Here is an 18,479-nt window from a genome sequence, read left to right on the forward strand (position 1 = left end):
AATTTTTATATTTTTGATGGTACTTGGATGTTGAAGTGATGCAGAAATAATAGGGAGGGATGTGTATGTGTGTGTATGTGTGAAATGAATGAAGCACAGAATAGAAATCAAAGGCGTATAATAATTAAACGCCTATACACCTTGTGTTTCACTCATACACATACACATGCACGCATAAACATACATGCACACGTACGCACATATATACATATATATATGTACACATACTTGTACGTTGGGCCTATCTTTTATTTTATTTCTTTGGGTTACTTTAGGGTCTTCCTATGTTTTTTTTTCTTTTTTTTTTTTCGCTTTTCTGCTCATCTTTCTGTGTTGCATGTGAATAATTTTGACTTGATACCGTGCTTTATTGTTTTTCCTCCATTTTTTTTTTTTTACTATTCCAGAATAATAATAAAAAAATACTGGATATGAAGAATCACCTCATATGGGGTACATTTTTGGATGAGTATTAACTTTTCCTGTGAAATGTATCTTTTCCTTTCTTTATAAATTCTTTTTTTTTTTCTTTTTTTTTTCTACTTTATATCTACCTCTTACTGTAATCATAGGAGCAGTTGATTCGTTTGTGTCTTGATTGATAGGTGAATTCTTTCTTCTTTTGTACTTTCACCTGCAATGCTTCAGCATCACCTGCGTCCGGACCCAAAGTATCCTTCCTCTACTCTGCTGCGCACGAAAAAACTCCAACAGCAACAACAACCGCAGCAGCAGCAACAGCAACAACAACCACCATCTTCACATTCAGGAAGGAGTGAACATGCAGCGACGCTGGGCGGTACACGGAGCGAGCGACGGAGTCCCAGTCCATCCAGAGGACTTGTTGGTATTAGTGCTACATACAAGGAGACGGCAATTCTCTTTCCGGATGCTGAGCAAGCAGCGTTTGAGCCAAAGGTGCAGGTGCCATTTGAACACCAACGAGGACGTATTCCACGCAAGATTGAGATTGAGCGTCGTCGCCGTCAGTATGAGTCGCATGATGTCCAACACTTGTTGGATGTAGCGGGTCTAACGTTGGATCAACTTGCGTGTGAGAGTGCCCAGGAACTTCCGCTGCAGGTCTTTGATGACACTTCCTACGATTGCCGCAACCCTGCGGAGTGGATGGAGATTGCGCATCGCAGCGAGAGGGAAGAGGGCCGCTACCTGCCGGCGGAGGGAATTTACGAGTTCCGCCCTGGCGACTTCCGCCTTCGCCCGTGCCGTGTGATTGACTGGGACGCTTCTCGCAACGAACTGCGCGTCTTGTGGGGATCCGTGCGGGTGCCGGGGGAGCAGCCGTCGGTGCTGCCGCGATTGTTCGTGCGGCTGCTGGCGGAGGACCCGCTGGTGTACGCGCGGCGGCTGGCGGCGGCGGCGGGGCAGCGGGCGAAGGCGACGGCGTGGATCCGCTACCGCCTCTGCTGCGACGCGATGCCGACGGCCGGCCTCCCCGCCCCCGACGCCGCCCTCCGCGCCCGCCTCCGCGCCGGCGCCACCGCCAGCCGCCCGCTCGCCCCCGTCGCGTACCCGGACGGCCAGCAGCGCGCCAACAAACTCCTCGCGGAGATCACACTAGAGTGGCAGCGCAGCCACAACAGAATTCTGCTGCAGGAGCGAATGCGCAGGGATGCCGTACTCATGCGAATGGTCGCAAACGCAACACAGATGAGTATGGAGGAACTCGTCCGGGGCCCAAATGTGGCCATACAACGTACAGAAATGGGAAATCCAAATACCGTCATCACCATGGGGAACTTTGACTTTGAGGAAAGGGAGCAAGCCTTCACCTTTTCCACATACTACACACAACCAGAAGTCGTCACGGCGTTGACAGGGGTACGGAGCGAATGTATAAAGGTTTTAGAGGGAAGTCTCTTTAGTCTTCCAAAGGAACGACAAATGCAACTCACAGAGTTTCAAAAATTGCAACAGGAACACATGTCATCTATGGCAAAATACTTAAAAGGAGAATGGACAGAAAATATTTGCGAAGTTATAAGAAAAAGTTTTACATCTGCAGGAAAAGGATGGTTAAATGTTCATGAATCAAAACAAGAAATTTATGAGATGTCAAAACTTAAAAAGTTTTTTACAACAGTGAAATATATGATGGAAGATACTTTATTTGAACTCGTCTACACCTCATTACGAAATTTTACAGACTTTTTTGAGGAAGTTTCAGAGTTTACAGTCAATGTTATTGATATGAATAATGTTGAAAATAAATGGCCTGGAAGTGATGCGGATGATTGCGTTGAAAAGCAACCTTTATTTACTATTGGTCTTGCCGAAAGGGATGGATGTTTCACATATTCTATTTCCTTTGAAGACTTTGAGAAAACCATTGTGGATCTCTTTAACAATGCTATTTATTGTACAGATGCTATTCCACAAGTAGAGAAGTATGTTATGTCACAATATTTCTGGAGACGTGATGGAGAAGGACCTTTTTTGGATTCTGTAAAGCAAGAAGAAGAACATGTGGTACTTTTACGAAAACGTGTAACTGATGCATTGAGGAAATCGATGCAGCCATTATACGATTATCTTAAAATGTATGATGATCTTTTACCATTAGTACGACTTGATAAGAAGAAGTTTATTGAAGAATATGCACAGGAAGAACATACGACAGAAGACATGAAGGAAGAAATTAGAAGACATCTTAAAGCTAAGAAGGTGGTGGCACAAAAACTTCCAGCGTACATTACAGTTGGAAATTATGTAGTGGATTGTCAATCATTTGGACAAATTATGGCTAATAAAGAACAAGATCTTGCCAAACTTGTTATGAACCTTATATGTAAGATGGCAAAGTCCAAGACAATATACATTCGGGATGAATTTTCAAAAATTGTACGAACATTGGAGAAACAACCTCAAAATCCAGAAAAATTATATGAATTAAAAAATTTTATAGCCAATACTCCAGAACGAATTACCGAACTTTCTGCTGAAATTGAAGACATGCGTCAGTATTATAATATTTTAGATGGATTTCAATATGAATTGACAGATGATGAATCTCGGCAAAAGTGGGAAGCTATTGCATGGCCAAGACAACTTACTCTTCGTATACTGGATATTAATAAAGAGCTTGAAAAGGTTCAGGAAGAATTACACGCACGTTTGCAAAAAGAGGGTGAAGAATTTTCCAAGAAAGTGGATGCCTTACAACGTGTGGTGGCAACCTTTTCTAAATACACAGATGCCTCAGAAGCAGAAAAGGTTGCGGCAGAAGTTAAGACGAATAGTATTGAAATTCGGAAGTGTATTGAAGAAGCACGTTCTATCAATAGTGATCAACGTTTATTTGGGGATAAACTTACTGATTACCGTAATGTTTTTGAACTTGAAAAAGAGTTTAAACCCTACAGTGATTTATGGTTAACAACCTATCAATGGCAAGATTGCTATCGTCGTTGGCATACCGATCCATTTGAATCTCTCGACCCTGATGAAATTGAATCTGTCGTAATAAATGCCTTTAAAACTATGACCCAATTAGCTAAAACTTTCAAAGATAAGAATGCTACTTTAAAAATTGTGGAAGAAATAAGAAGTAAAGTAGAAGCATTTAAACCATGGGTTCCAATAGTAACTTCACTTCGTCAACCAGGTATGAAAGAACGTCATTGGAAAGGTCTTTCAGAAAAACTAAATATGAATCTTTCACCTGGTGAAACTATTATGCTATTAGATGATATTGAACCATTATTAGAACATAAGGATGTTATTATTGCTCACTGTGAAGTTGCTGGAAAAGAGGCACAAATTGAAAAGAGTCTCAAAGATATGCGTGCCAAATGGGAAAGTCGTGTTTTTGTTATTGAACCATATAAGGCAACTGGTACATATATTGTAAAAGACGCTTCTGAAGTTGTGGAACTTTTAGATGAACATCTTAATCTTACACAACAACTTCAATTTTCACCTTTTAAGGCATATTATGAAGAAGCTATTACAGATTGGGAACGTTCACTTAATCTTATTTCAGATATTTTAGAACAATGGTTAGAATGTCAACGTTCATGGAGGTATCTAGAACCTATTTTTTCTTCTGAAGATATTGCATTACAACTTCCACGTTTATCTAAATTATTTGATCGTGTAGATAAAAATTGGCGTCGTATTATGGGAATTGTTCATATTCAACCAAATGTTTTGGATTTTTGTATAGGGACAAGTAAGCTTCTTGAAAGTCTTAGAGAGTCTAATCGACTTCTTGAAGAAGTTCAACGAGGTCTAAATGATTACTTGACTGATAAACGTCAAGCATTCCCACGGTTTTACTTTCTTTCAGATGAAGAATTACTTGAAATTCTTTCTCAATCTAAAGAAGTTAAACGTATTAATGCTCATATAAGTAAATTATTTGAGTTTATTAGTTCTCTTGAGTGGTCAGAGCTTACTCAAATTATTGGATTCCATAGTGGTGAAGGTGAATATGTTCCAAGTGTTCAACCAGTTACTCCTGAAGGAAATGTGGAAGTTTGGCTTCAATCTGTTGAAAGTATGATGAAAGAAGCTGTTCATAATCAGGTAAAACTAGCCTTTCGTGATTACACCGTTACCCCACGTGCTCAATGGGTTCTTCGCTGGCCTGCACAATGTGTTATTGCAGTAGCACAGATATTCTGGACAAATGGATGTGAAGAAGGATTAACAAAAGAAGGAAGTGTAAAAGATTTCTTTAATGTCCTTGAACATCAATTAGATGAGTTGGTAGATGTTGTTCAGTCACCACTTAAACCACGAGAACGTATTAATATGGGAGCTCTTATTACGGTAGAAGTACATGCTAAAGATACGGTAGAAGCTATGAAACGTAATGGTGTAAATTCTGTACATTCATTTGATTGGATGAAACAATTACGTTTTTATTTTGATGCTGTAGATGAATTATGTCATATTAAACAAGTGGATGCACATTTTATTTATGGTGGTGAATATCTTGGTAATACAGGTAGACTTGTCGTAACTCCACTTACAGATCGTATTTATTTAACCCTTACAGGAGCATTAGCATTATGTCTTGGAGGAGCTCCTGCCGGTCCTGCAGGTACTGGAAAAACAGAAACAACAAAAGATTTAGCTAAAGCACTTGCAAAACAATGTGTTGTTTTTAATTGTCAAGAAGGTATGACTTGTCTTTCTATGGCTAAATTCTTTAAAGGTCTTGCATGGGCTGGAGCTTGGGCATGTTTTGATGAATTTAATCGTATTGATGTGGAAGTCTTATCTGTGGTAGCACAACAAGTAACAGATCTTCAACAAGCTTGTCTAACTAAACAATACCGTATTATATTTGAAGGAAGTGAAGTTGTAGTGGATCCAACGCATGCGGTATTTATTACAATGAATCCTGGTTACGCTGGTCGTACAGAATTACCAGATAACTTAAAAGTTCTTTTCCGTCCTGTGGCTTGTATGGTACCAGATTATGCTCTTATTGGAGAAATTCGTTTATTTTCATACGGTTACAAAAAAGCAAGAAGTTTATCACAAAAAATGGTAATGACATTCAAATTGAGTTCTGAACAACTTTCTTCACAAGATCATTATGATTTTGGTATGCGTGCAGTTAATACGGTTATTTCTGCAGCTGGATTAAATAAAAGAGAAAATCCTAATGAAGATGAAGATTTATTACTTCTTCGTGCCTTACGTGATTCTAATGTTCCTAAGTTTCTTAAAGATGATATTGTCCTTTTTGAAGGTATTATTAGTGATTTATTCCCTGGTACAAAACTTCCTTCTACAGATTACGGTGTAGTCGTAGATGCTCTTCGTGAAGTTGTCGTGGCTGATAAACTACAACCTATTCCTGCCTTTATTGAGAAATGTTTACAATTGTATGATATCACTACTTTACGTCATGGTTTAATGTTAGTAGGACCTGCTGGAAGTGGTAAAACAATGGCGTATACAGCTTTACAAAAAGCTCTTTCTGAGTGTGCCATTATGCAAAGTAAAGGTAAAGATGTTGGAGCAAGAGATTATATGAAAGTTTATACACATATTTGTAATCCTAAAGCTGTTACGATGGATCAATTATATGGTGCATATGATGAAAATGGTGAATGGAAAGATGGTATTCTCTGTGTTCTCTTTCGTCGTGCTGCTAAGTATGGTGATGAGGGTAATCAATTAGGTAAACATTGGGTTATGTTTGATGGTCCTGTAGATGCTCTCTGGATTGAATCTATGAATACGGTATTAGATGAAAATAAAAAATTATGTCTTGTTTCTGGTGAAATTATTCAAATGAGTCGTGATATGACTATGATGTTTGAAGTGGAAGATCTTGCCGTGGCTTCACCGGCTACAGTTTCTCGTTGTGGTATGATTTATATGGAACCTACAGCCTGTGTTCCTACATATGCAAGTATAGAAACTTGGAAGAGTTCCTTACCTGGATATGTTATTTCTCAACAGGATTTAATAGCAGAATTAGCAAATATTTATGTGGATGAACTTATTCATTTTATGCGGTCTCACTTAAAGGAATATGTACCATCTACCAATAGTGGACTTGTACATTCTTTCTTTCGTATGATGAATGGGTATTTGGAATCCTTTTCAGTACCTAAACCACAACCTGGACAACCACCTTTAAGTCCTGAACGAGCAGAAATTTTTGCAAAGTGTATTAAACCTTTATTCTTTATGTCTATTGTATGGAGTATAGGTGCGACATGTGATGAAAGTGGTCGTGAACAATTCAGTGATATGTTGAGAACGATGGCTACTAAAAATCATCATAATGATTCCCTTCCGGAAGAAGGATTGGTGTATGATTATTGTTTTATGTATGCAGCATCACCAGAGGATGAAGTGGAACCACATTGGGTACATTGGAGTGAATTATGTGGAACTTGTGAAATTAGTCGAACAACTAAATTTGAAGATATTATTGTTCCCACTATTGATAATACTCGACAAAAGTACGTATTACAACATTTATTATTACAAAAAGTAAATGTTGTGGCTGTTGGTCCTACTGGTACAGGAAAAACGGTATCGGTAAGTGATTTAGTTTTGGGAGGTTTACCAGATCGACTTCTTGGTCTTACCTTTACATTTTCTCCACAAACAAAAGCAGGAGTCCTTCAAGATTCTCTCATGTCCAAGTTTGATAAACGTCGTTCTCATGTTTATGGTGCCCCTGTTGGTAAACACTTTTTAATATTTATAGATGATGCCAATTTACCGCAAAAGGAACGTTATGGAGCTCAACCACCATTAGAATTACTACGTCAATTGTTGGGTCATGGAGGTCTTTACACCTTTGTTGGTGGTATTAAGTGGAATGCTATTATTGATACTTCATTTGTAATGGCAATGGGACCACCAGGGGGTAGTCGTACACAAGTTTCTAATCGTCTTATGCGTTATTTTAATTATGTATCTTTTCCAGAAATGTCTGATGTGTCTAAACGGACTATTTTAAGTACTATTATGAATGGTGGTTTTAGACAACGACATATTAAGGAAGAAATTGTTGAATTTGCCTCTAAACTTGTTGAAGGAACCTTAACAGTATTTAAACGTTGTCGGAAAACTTTCTTACCAACACCATCACACGTACACTATTTGTTTAATATGCGTGATGTGATGCGAGTGTTTCCTATGCTTTACGCAAATGAGGCGAAAAGTTTACCCAATGAAGAAGTTTTGGTAAAACAATGGATGCATGAGATGCAACGAGTCTTTTATGATCGTTTAATTTGTGCAGAAGATAGAGAACAATTTATATCCTTCTTAGATGATGAACTTGTACATATTGGGTATGAAGGTGGATATAAATCACTGGTTCCAGAAGGAAGACTTATCTTTGCAGATTTCATGTCTTCAGGTGATCAAAGTTATCAACAAGTTACAGATATGAAAGCTCTTGCAACATTTTTTGATGATCAACTTCAATCTTACAATGATGCCAATGAAAGTGTGATGAATTTAGTTCTCTTCCTTGATGCTATTGAACATGTTTGTCGTATTGCCCGTGTCCTTTCTATGCCAAATGGTCATTGTCTTTTATTAGGTATTGGTGGTTCTGGAAGAAAATCCTTAACACGACTTGCATGTCACTTAATTCCAGAGATGGAAGTATTCTCTATTGAGTTTACTAAAAACTTTGGTGTAAAAGAATGGCATGAAGCTCTGGCAAAATTATTACTTGATTGTGGTAAGGATGATAAAAAACGTACTTTTCTCTTCTCAGATACGCAATTAATTAATCCTACGTTAATGGAAGATGTGGCTGGACTTCTTACTTCTGGTGATGTTCCTAATTTATTTGAGGATCAAGATATTGAACTTATCAATGATAAATTTAAAGGTGTATGTATGAGTGAAAACTTACCAACAACGAAAGTTTCAGTTTATGCACGATTTATAAAGGAAGTACGATCTAATCTTCATATTGTTTTAGCCTTTTCTCCTATTGGTGAGGCATTTAGAACTCGTTTACGTATGTTCCCTGCCTTAGTGACATGCTGTACAATAGATTGGTTTGCAGAATGGCCTGGTGAAGCACTTATTTCTGTAGCTAAAGCACAATTGGGAAGTTCAAAGGCTAAATTTACTCCTGATGAAATGAGTAATCTTTCAGAGTGTTTTAAATCTATGCATATGTCTGCAGCGGAGACAACAGAAAGATTCTTTGAGGAAACACGTCGTCGATCTTATGTAACCCCAACATCATATCTTTCCTTACTAAATACATACAGTTCACTTCTTCAAAACAGAAGACAATTTGTACAAGGACAGTGTAGTCGTCTTGAAAATGGATTAGATAAACTACGAGAAACAGAGGAACGTGTTGTACTTCTTGAAGCTCAATTAAAAGCTCAACAACCAGTATTGGAAAGGAAAAAAGAAGAAATTCAGACTATTATGGAACGTCTTCGTGTAGATCGTAAAGATGCTAATGAAAAAGAAGCGGAAGCCCGTCATGAAGAATCTGAAGCAACTGCAAAAGCTGAAGAATGTGCTAAAATGCGAACAGAATGTGCAGATCGTCTTGCCGAAGCTGAACCTGCTTTACAAGAAGCTGTTAAGGTACTTTCAAAGATTAAAGCTGCAGAAATTTCAGAGTTAAATAAATATCAAAACCCACCTAAAGGTGTACAATACGTTATGGAAGCTGTTGCACTGTTACTTACATTTGGAAATTGTCCAAAAGAATTTTATACCGGACCTCCAGGAGCGAAAAAGGTACCAGATTGGTGGATGTGTGCGAAATCATATATGAAAAATGCCAATCAATTACTGGATACATTAGTTCAACCACCAGGTAAAGGTGGATTTGATAGAGAAGCTATGGATATGCCATTAATAGAAAAGGTACGTGTATATTATGAAAATGAAGAATTTCAACCAGAAAAGGTCAAGACAGTATCTGTTCCTTGTATGGCTATGTGTCAATGGGTACGAGCAATGTATAAATGGTTTTTTGTAAATCGTGAAATTCAACCTTTACGTGAACGTCTTGCAGAAGCAGAAAATGAACTTCGTCGTGTAAATGCAGCCCTTGCGGAAACTCGTAGAAAATTAGATGCTGTTATTGAAGCTGTGGCTACACTTGAAAGAGAATTTACAGAAGCTGTAGAAACACAGACAGAGTTAGAAAATGAAGTGGAACGTACAAGTCAAAAACTTCATCGAGCTGCTCGTCTTATTGATGGTCTTGGTGGAGAAAAAGTTCGTTGGTCTGAACTAGTGACTCAATACAAAGCACAGGAAATCTGTTTATCTGGAGATATGTTGATGGCCTCTGCATCTATTGCCTATCTTGGACCTCTCACAGGCCCATACCGTAAACATCTCTTAGAGGAATGGAGTAAACTTATTGCAAGGATTGGTATTAAAACAAGTGAACATTCAGATCTTGTATCTACAACAGGAGATGCTGTTCGAATTCAAGAATGGCAACTTTGTGGACTTCCACAAGATCCACTTTCTACAGAGAATGCTATTATTCTTATGAATGCACGTACATGGCCATTATTAATTGATCCTCAAGGTCAAGCTAATACATGGATTCGAAATATGCATAAGAATGATAATTTACAAGTATGTAAGGCATCGGATGAAAAATTTATGAAAACTGTAGAAGGTGCTATTCGTTTGGGTCTTCCTTGTTTATTGGAAAATGTAGGTGAAAGTTTAGAACCTGCATTAGAACCAGTTTTATTACGTAATGTATTTCTTATTGGTAGTACACCACATATTCGTGTTGGTGATTCTGCTATTCCGTATGATAGGAATTTTAGATTTTACATGACAACAAAATTACCTAATCCCGTATATACACCAGAGACTATTGTGACAGTATCCTTATTGAATTTTTTCATTACACGAAGTGGATTGGAAGATCAACTTCTTGGAAAAACTGTAGAAAAGGAACGTAATGATCTTGAACAAGAAAAACAGAAACTTATTCGTGATTCTGCAGAGAAAAATCGAGAATTAAAAGAAATGCAGGAAAATATTTTACGTATGCTAGAAGAGGCAGAAGGTGATATATTAGATCAAGAAGAACTTATTGAGGCTCTTGAAAAGAGTAAAATTAAATCTACTGAAATTAAGAGTGATTTACAGCGTGCACGGGAAACAGAGAAAACTATTGATGAAACTCGTAATAAATACCGTCCTCATGCCTATCGTGGAGCATTATTATTTTTCTGCGTATCTGAACTCGCAATGGTAGATCCTATGTATCAATTCTCTTTACAATGGTTTATTAATCTTGTATTAGTAGCTGTGGATAATACAGAAAAGGCTGAAATAATTGAAGAACGTGTACAAAAACTAACAGAGTATTTTACCTACTCTTTTTACACAAATGTATGTCGTTCATTATTTGAACGTCATAAATTAACCTTTTCTTTTTATTTATGTACATCCATTCTACAACAAGAGAATGCACTTGATATGGAAGAGTATCGTTATTTACTTACAGGACCTACTGGACGTGGTGGAGATGCAACCAATCCTGCACCTGAATGGTTAACAGAGAATTCATGGGATGAAATTCAATTTGTAGGATCAAATTTACCAAACTTTAAAGGATTTGCTCATCATGTGATTGAACATATTACCCACTATAAGGCTTTATTTGATAGTCTTAATGCTCATACATATATTTTACCAGGTGAATGGACAGGAAGAGAAACACATTTACAACGACTTATTATTACTAGATGCTTTAGGAAGGATAAATTATCAGCTGGAATTCAAGAATTTGTAAAGCATTTTATGGGTGAACGTTTTATTATTGTTCCACAATTTGATTTAATGGATGCTTATAAAGATAGTACTTGTCTTACTCCACTTATTTTTATTATTTCACCTGGTTCAGATCCAATGAATGATCTTCTTCGTTTTGCTGAACAAATGCGTATGTCGAAAAAACTTGACAAGGTTTCTCTTGGTCAAGGTCAAGGACGTAAAGCAGAAGAATTATTAAATAATGGAAGAGAACGAGGTCAATGGGTTCTATTACAAAATTGTCATTTAGCAACATCATGGATGCCAACATTAGAAGCTATAGTGGAAAGTTTTACTCTTGAAACTGTTCGTAAAGAATTTAGACTTTGGCTTACTTCTATGCCTTCAGAATCTTTTCCTGTAGCAGTTTTACAAATTGCTGTTAAAATGACAAATGAACCTCCAATGGGTCTTCGTGCTAATGTAACTCGTTCTTATTATGGTCTTACAGATGAAGATCTTGATCATCCTACTAAACCACGAGAATTTAAAATGATGGTTTTTGCTCTTTGCTTATTTCATGGTGTTATTCAAGAAAGACGAAAATTTGGTTCACTTGGATTTAATATAGCATATGAATTTAATGATTCAGATCGTAATGTATGCCTTTTACAACTTCGAAAATTTATGTCTTTATATGATGAAGTTCCTTTTGATGTATTAACATTTCTTACTGGTGAAATTAATTACGGTGGTCGTGTAACAGATGATTGGGATAGACGATGTTTGATGTCCATAATTAAAGATTTCATTAATCCTCAAGTCCTAAAAGAAGGGTATTCCTTTTCTCCTTCTGGTTTATACCGTACAATTGAACCATATGATCGTGCTTATTATTTGAATTACCTTAATTCATGGCCATTAAACCCAGAACCTGAAGTATTTGGATTACATGATAATGCCGATATTACATGTGCCCAAAGTGCGAGTGCTAATATTTTAGCAACTGTTCTTTCTTTGGTTTCACATGAAAAATCAGGATCCTCACTTCATAGTCGAGAAGAGATGCTTATGCGAACAGCACAATCTATACAAGAAAAATTACCAAAGACTTTTAATATTCAAGAATTTTATGCAAAATATCCTACACGATATGAAGAATCTATGAATACTGTACTTGTACAGGAAGCTGTACGATATAATCGTCTTTTACGTTTTGTACAAGTAAGTCTTGCGGAATTTTCCAAAGCTGTACGTGGTGAAGTTGTCATGTCTGCTGATTTGGAGGCAGTTGGTTCGAGTTTCTTTATAAATGCCGTTCCTGCCTCTTGGGCCACACTTGCCTATCCCTCTCTTAAGCCACTCTCGAGTTGGATGGATGATCTTGTGCGGCGAATTGCGTTCATTCAGTCCTGGTACGACTCTGGTGTGCCCAAGTCCTTCTGGATGGGCGGTTTCTTTTTCCCGCAGGCCTTTTTGACTGGCACGCTGCAGAACTTCGCCCGCCGCACCCACGTGGCCATTGACTCCGTCTCCTTCCGCTTTACGCTCCTCGACCCCGACGAGAGGGAAAGAGAAAAGACAAACGAAGAAGAAGAAAAAGAAATGGTGGGGGCGGTGGTGCATGGCCTGCACTTGGAGGGGGCCCGCTGGGATGCGGCCCGCCACTCCCTCGCCGAGTCGCGGCCGAAGGAACTTTACGTCGACATGCCGCCCGTCCACCTCGAGCCCGTCGTCGATCACGTCCCCAACCCGAACGATTACGTCTGCCCCGTCTACAAGACACTCACGCGCGCCGGCACACTGAGCACCACGGGGCACTCGACGAACTTTGTGCTTGCGATCAGCATCCCCACAGAGGAGGATCCAGAGCATTGGATTAAACGAGGAGTGGCCTGCGTGGTATCGCTCAATTTCTAGAGATCTTTCTCTTTGTATGTAGAGAGAAAGAAGGAATACATACCAAGGACGAAAAAGAAAGAAAAAAAAATAGAGAGAGAGAGAAGGAAAGAAAAAGAAGAAAGAGAAAAAAGAAAGAATGGAAAGACAATGATGTAAATACAAAAAAAATGAAGTTCTTTTTCCCTTTTTTGTTTACTTTTTTTTTTGTTCTTCTTATGATGGTGATGGTTATAATTATTCTTCTCTTGCGTGACCTCTCCTTTTTTCTTTTATTTTTAGTTTTTCTTTTATTTTTCTTTTTTATTTTTGCTTTCTGGCACCAAAGACAATTTATGGAAATCTAGAAAGTTGTATGTACTTCATCAAAGTAAAAAAAAAAAAAAAAACGAGGGTCACCGAAAGAAAAGAATTAATGTTATGCAGAAACGTTTTTTTTCTATTTTCCTTTCTTCTTTTTTTTCATTACTGGATAGAGGGGTGTCAATAGTGAAGGCACTTCTCTTTTATGTGTGTGTTTAAGTTTTTTTTTAATTGTTTTTTTTTTTTGAAATTTTAATATATTATAATGAATTTACTTCTTTACTCCTTTTTTTCTTTCTTGTTTTGTATTATTCTTATTAAATATTATACACATATTATTTCAAGAGGTATCGCGTAGGGGTTTAGGTGGTAGTTGACGGATAGGAAATGGCACAAAAAGCTCTGAAGGGAAAGTCCCGCGCGAAGAGTGTTGGAGCTCTGCGCAAGTACGTTGGTGAGTCCAAGAAGAAGACAGTCCACACAAAGAGCAAAAAGACAGTGGAGGCAAAAGCACGAGCAAACTACATCGCTTCTGTGGAGTCTCATATGGCTGCCCGTGTGCCATCTGACCAGCGTGGCCGAATGACTATTATTAAAGCCACTGGCCCAGACGCAGTAGTAAAGAAAAAGAAGAACATGAAGAAGCCTCTGACCAGAGGGCGTAAGCGTAAGGGAGCGAAGAAGGCGTAAGCGAAGAATAAAGAATATATAAAGAAAATAAACTTTTCCATTTCTGCTTTTGCAGTTGGCATCTGTAATAAAGGATCGTTTTTTTTTTTTTTTTTTCTTTTAATGTTTTGTACATGCACTTTTTTATTCTTCCTTCAAAAAGGGACCTTGGAAGAAAAGAACTCTCTTTTTTTTCTTTTTGGACAGATATTCCTGTTTTCTTTTTTTTTTATTTATTCTTCTTTGTTATTAGTGTTTTATGGGAGTGAACCAGTAGACATATTTAGTTGTATTAGCGCAACTAAGTAGTTGTCTTTTAAAGAAAGTAAAGGTAAAACAACGTTACACCACAAAGTGAGGAAGAAAGGGGGAAAAAAAAAGAAAAGGATAACAGGGCTGCTATTGGCACTGTTCTTTTTTTTTTTTTTCTATTTCTTCTGTGGCTTTTGGGCTCTCTCTCTCTGTGTCTGTGGCGATCCCATTTGTGTTGTCTCTCTTACATTTATTCATAGTTAATATATATATATTCCTCTGCCATGTCAGCCTCGCCGTCTTCAAAGATGCGGAATCGCATGCAAGAATTAGAGGATGAAGTTAATTTTCTTCGAGAGCAGAATTATCACATTCAACGGCTAAGTGATACATACCGTGAGAGAGTCTCAAGACTAGTGGCTGCCATTCAATTTAAATCCCACACCGACACTCCTCTGGCTTTCCCAACAGTAAAGGATTTAGAGGACTTGGTGGGTCGTCTGCGTTCCCGTGATATTCCCCAGGCTTCTTCTTCTTCCTTGTCTCCCCCATTGGAGTGTAAAGAAACAGAGAATACACCAAAGAAGTTATTGAGCCGCGAGAATGATGATGGGCTTATGCAAAGTACGAGTTCACTTTCTCATTTAACAGCAAAGGAAGAAGAAAATGTGAAAGCGTGTAAAGGTGGTAAAAGTAAATCTAGTGGAAAAAAGAGTAAATCACCACATACTACTACTACTACTACAACTACTACTACGGAAAAAAATACATCAGCGCAAGGTGCACAACGTTCTATAATTGCGAGATTAACGGCCGAAAATAAGAATTTAGCTTCACTTGTTGATACATTAAAGTTACATCTCTCAACTGCCACTCAAGTTAATAGTACTTTGAGGAAAAAACTTCGATCACTTTCTTCTTTTGAGAATTCTTCCCATTCATCACCAAGTGGACAAAGGTATAATGCTAATACTGCTGCTTCCAATAAATCGCCTGGTTCCTCTCCTCTACAGAAAAAGTTAAAGAATCTCGAAGAGGAAAATGAGAGACTTCGTAGTGTAGTTGAAAATGGGGAACAAGTAATGCAAGAAGTTTTACATTATAAAACTCTCTTACAGAGAAAAGGCGCGGAAGTTGAGGCCATTAAGCGACGTGAAGAGAATACTATGAAAGAATTGAATTCTGCACGAGAGGAACTTTCCAAGGCAACTGAAACTATTCGATCACTTGGGACAGCTCTTAAATTGAGTAAAATTCGTGAGAAGAGGGCAGTTTCTGCAAAAGGAGAAGTGCAAAAAAAGAAGAAAGAAGAACAAGAACAACAACAACAAGAATCTCCATATCAGGTAGTAGAAAAAGAAGAACAAGAGAAACAAGAGAAACAAAAACAGGAAAATCAACGAATGGAATTATTTCTTAGTCAGAAATTCACAAATGATCTTACGAATTACCTTTCTACTCTGATGACAGAACACCATACCCTTTATGGAGAACATCTATTTCTTTATTTTGTTATCCACCTGGCGTTTGCACAAAAAATTATTAATGGAAAAAAAGAATCAATATTACAAACTTGTATTAAAGAGAGTTTTGATAAAAATGTAATGTATGAATCATTTATGTTGCTTTTGGATGAACTCATTGAACAAATAAGGTGTGATGAAAGAAACGCATTCATAAAGACTACTCCTCTAACCTCCACCTTATTAAATATGGATAGGAATGAAAAGATAACGGGCGACACCAATTTTATGGGGGAAAATAAATGTAAGGTATTTCATTTAGACTCTAACACTTCAGAGAAATTAGCGACATTGAATATCCCATTCGAACTGAGACGCAGTGATATAGTAGAAATCAACGATAACACACTAGTAGAAGAAGATGAAGAAGAAAAAGAAACAGAAAAGGAAATCCATTATGAAGGATCTCATATTGCAACCTACTTTTTACCCTCAGCTCATCATGCCATGTTAGATGCTGCAACAATCACACTCTCACCTATTCAAATTAGCCGTGCAGTGGGACGTAGTCTTCCTGTTTCGCCAATTTACACAAATGAATACACAGAAACAATATCACCGGTGTTGATTAGCCGCGCTGTTGGAACAAGTCCCTTCAATGAAGTAGTGTGTTTACCACAAGTTTATTCTACTCCTGAGAAAGCTGAAATAAAGATAGATGGATCTAAACAAGAAGAATAACTCTTGAGAAGTTGCAGTTGAAACAAATCTCAAACTTTTATTGGAGGAATTATTATTATTATATTTTTTTTTATTTTGCCCAATAAACATTTTCAAAGTCTCTCTTGTATCGAGTTTCGCAGAAAGACAGGGTGTGTTTGCCGATATGTACGTGTTTATGGGGAGAGACTGACAATAAAAACGGCTTGACTACCAAGTATTATCGATTATTTATTATTATTATTATTATTATTATTATTATTATTATTATTATTTCTTCTCCTCTCTTTATATGTCTTTTTTCTTTTTTATCATTATTATTAGTTGCTTCTTCTTTTCATGGTACGTGCGTACACAATACAAATACGTATGCACGGAGTTATTTCTAATAATGTCTTATTAATTCCTATTTCAGAGAGCTTGTTAAGACTCTTTTGGATAGTGAAAAAAATAGCTCACGTTTATCGTTTCCTTAATATATATATTTTTTAAAGTACTTCTATTGCTTATTTCTTGTCTTTATTATTATTATTAATGTTATTGTTTTTTTTTCTTTTTTTCAAACTTGCTGCGAAACGTTATGATTTTCTTTTTTATTATTCTCTTTTTTTTTTTCTTTCTTGTTATATTGATTTAATTTATATTTGCTACTATAGAAGAAAAAGTGCAGTGTGTGAAATTCCTGTGTGAGTGGCGGGTAATAGTGATTTTTTTTTTTTTTTTTCTTCAGTGCAAGGTTCTTTTCAGTTTGAAAAGAGGGAAAAAATGACAACTTCCCCCTCGCGCCTATCAATGAGTTCCTTCGAGGTTATTCGAGTCGTTGGCGAAGGTTCTTATGGAGTTGTTCTTAAGTGTCGATGTAAGCGAACAGGAAGTATTGTGGCCATCAAGCAATTTAAAGATGCCACTTTAGATGAATACGCACAACGTGTGATGTTGCGTGAGTTGCGCGTATTAAATTTACTGAAAGGAGAACCGAATGTCGTGCAATTGAGAGACACATTTCATGATAAAGGGAGACTTTGTTTGGTGATGGAGTATGCGAGTGGGACTTTATTAGATGTGATTCGTCAACGACCCGATGGGGTTCCATTGTCACAATTAAAGTCTCTTCTTTTTACTCTTCTTGTGGGTTTACGATCATGTCATCGCAAAGGAATTATTCATCGTGATGTGAAACCAGAAAATACACTTGTGCGATTTGGAAAGATCTCCGTTATCTGCGATTTTGGAACTTCACGAACTATTCAACCACCATCCTCAACCTCCACAACAAGTGGTGGACTTCTACAATCACCCAAGTGGCATCATCCACGATTGACGGAGTATGTGGCTACACGTTGGTATCGTAGCCCAGAGATGCTGTTGGGAATACCCAATTATGGATTAGTTTCCGATATGTGGGCTGTAGGAGCCATCATGGCGGAATTGGCACTTGGGGAACCTTTGCTTCCCGGTAAATCTGAAATGGATCAATTGGCTCTTATACGTCAACGAATAGGTGAATTTCCCGCGTCATTAATGGAAAATATAGATCCTCTCTCCCCAATGAAAGTTGCTTTAGCCCCTACGGGTATTAGTAGGGGTAGGTTGTCAGGCACTGCGGGACATTTTCTTATTCGCCAGTACCGTCGAGTTCTTGGCGAAGATGGTTGGGATCTTCTGAGTTCTCTTCTTAGTATTGATCCAAATAAACGATGTACCGTTGAAGAAGCCCTTGCTCATCCGTTCTTTGAAGGGTTATCCTTGAACGGAATTCTTGCACAATCCAAGGAAACTTTCGTAGATAGAGTAAATGGTTCAAACAACATGGATTACGATGATTGTTTATTGAATAATAATGTTAATAATAATAATAATAATAATAATAATAATAATAATAATAATAATGTTAATAGTAATAGTAATAATGGTATTAATTGTAGGAACCTTGTGCGAGATAAATGGTTTGGA

The 18,479-nt window shown here is 37.5% G+C and overlaps 4 protein-coding genes across 4 annotated transcripts; all 4 read left to right on the top strand.

Annotated features, from left to right (window-relative positions):
- Positions 1-639: 639 nt before the first annotated feature.
- On the top strand, positions 640-13,140 carry TM35_000112810 (putative dynein heavy chain; the record flags this gene model as incomplete). The annotated part of the gene is made up of 1 exon (XM_029024990.1): positions 640-13,140. One exon carries the CDS (start codon positions 640-642, stop codon positions 13,138-13,140), a length of 12,501 nt encoding a protein of 4,166 aa, XP_028883813.1.
- Positions 13,141-13,809: 669 nt separating this feature from the next.
- Positions 13,810-14,112, top strand: TM35_000112820 (uncharacterized protein; the record flags this gene model as incomplete). Its single annotated transcript, XM_029024991.1, has 1 exon — positions 13,810-14,112. One exon carries the CDS (start codon positions 13,810-13,812, stop codon positions 14,110-14,112), a length of 303 nt encoding a protein of 100 aa, XP_028883814.1.
- A 515-nt stretch (positions 14,113-14,627) lies between these two features.
- TM35_000112830 (uncharacterized protein) lies at positions 14,628-16,547 on the top strand (the record flags this gene model as incomplete). Its single annotated transcript, XM_029024992.1, has 1 exon — positions 14,628-16,547. The coding sequence occupies one exon, from the start codon at positions 14,628-14,630 to the stop codon at positions 16,545-16,547; it is 1,920 nt and encodes a 639-aa protein (XP_028883815.1).
- A 771-nt stretch (positions 16,548-17,318) lies between these two features.
- TM35_000112840 (putative protein kinase) lies at positions 17,319-18,479 on the top strand (the record flags this gene model as incomplete). Its single annotated transcript, XM_029024993.1, has 1 exon — positions 17,319-18,479. A coding segment is annotated over one exon (1,161 nt), but the record flags the coding sequence as incomplete, so codon positions are not given.

This window comes from Trypanosoma theileri, assembly GCF_002087225.1.
Source record: "Trypanosoma theileri isolate Edinburgh chromosome Unknown TM35_Tth_11_V1, whole genome shotgun sequence".
Classification (NCBI taxonomy): domain Eukaryota; phylum Euglenozoa; class Kinetoplastea; order Trypanosomatida; family Trypanosomatidae; genus Trypanosoma; species Trypanosoma theileri.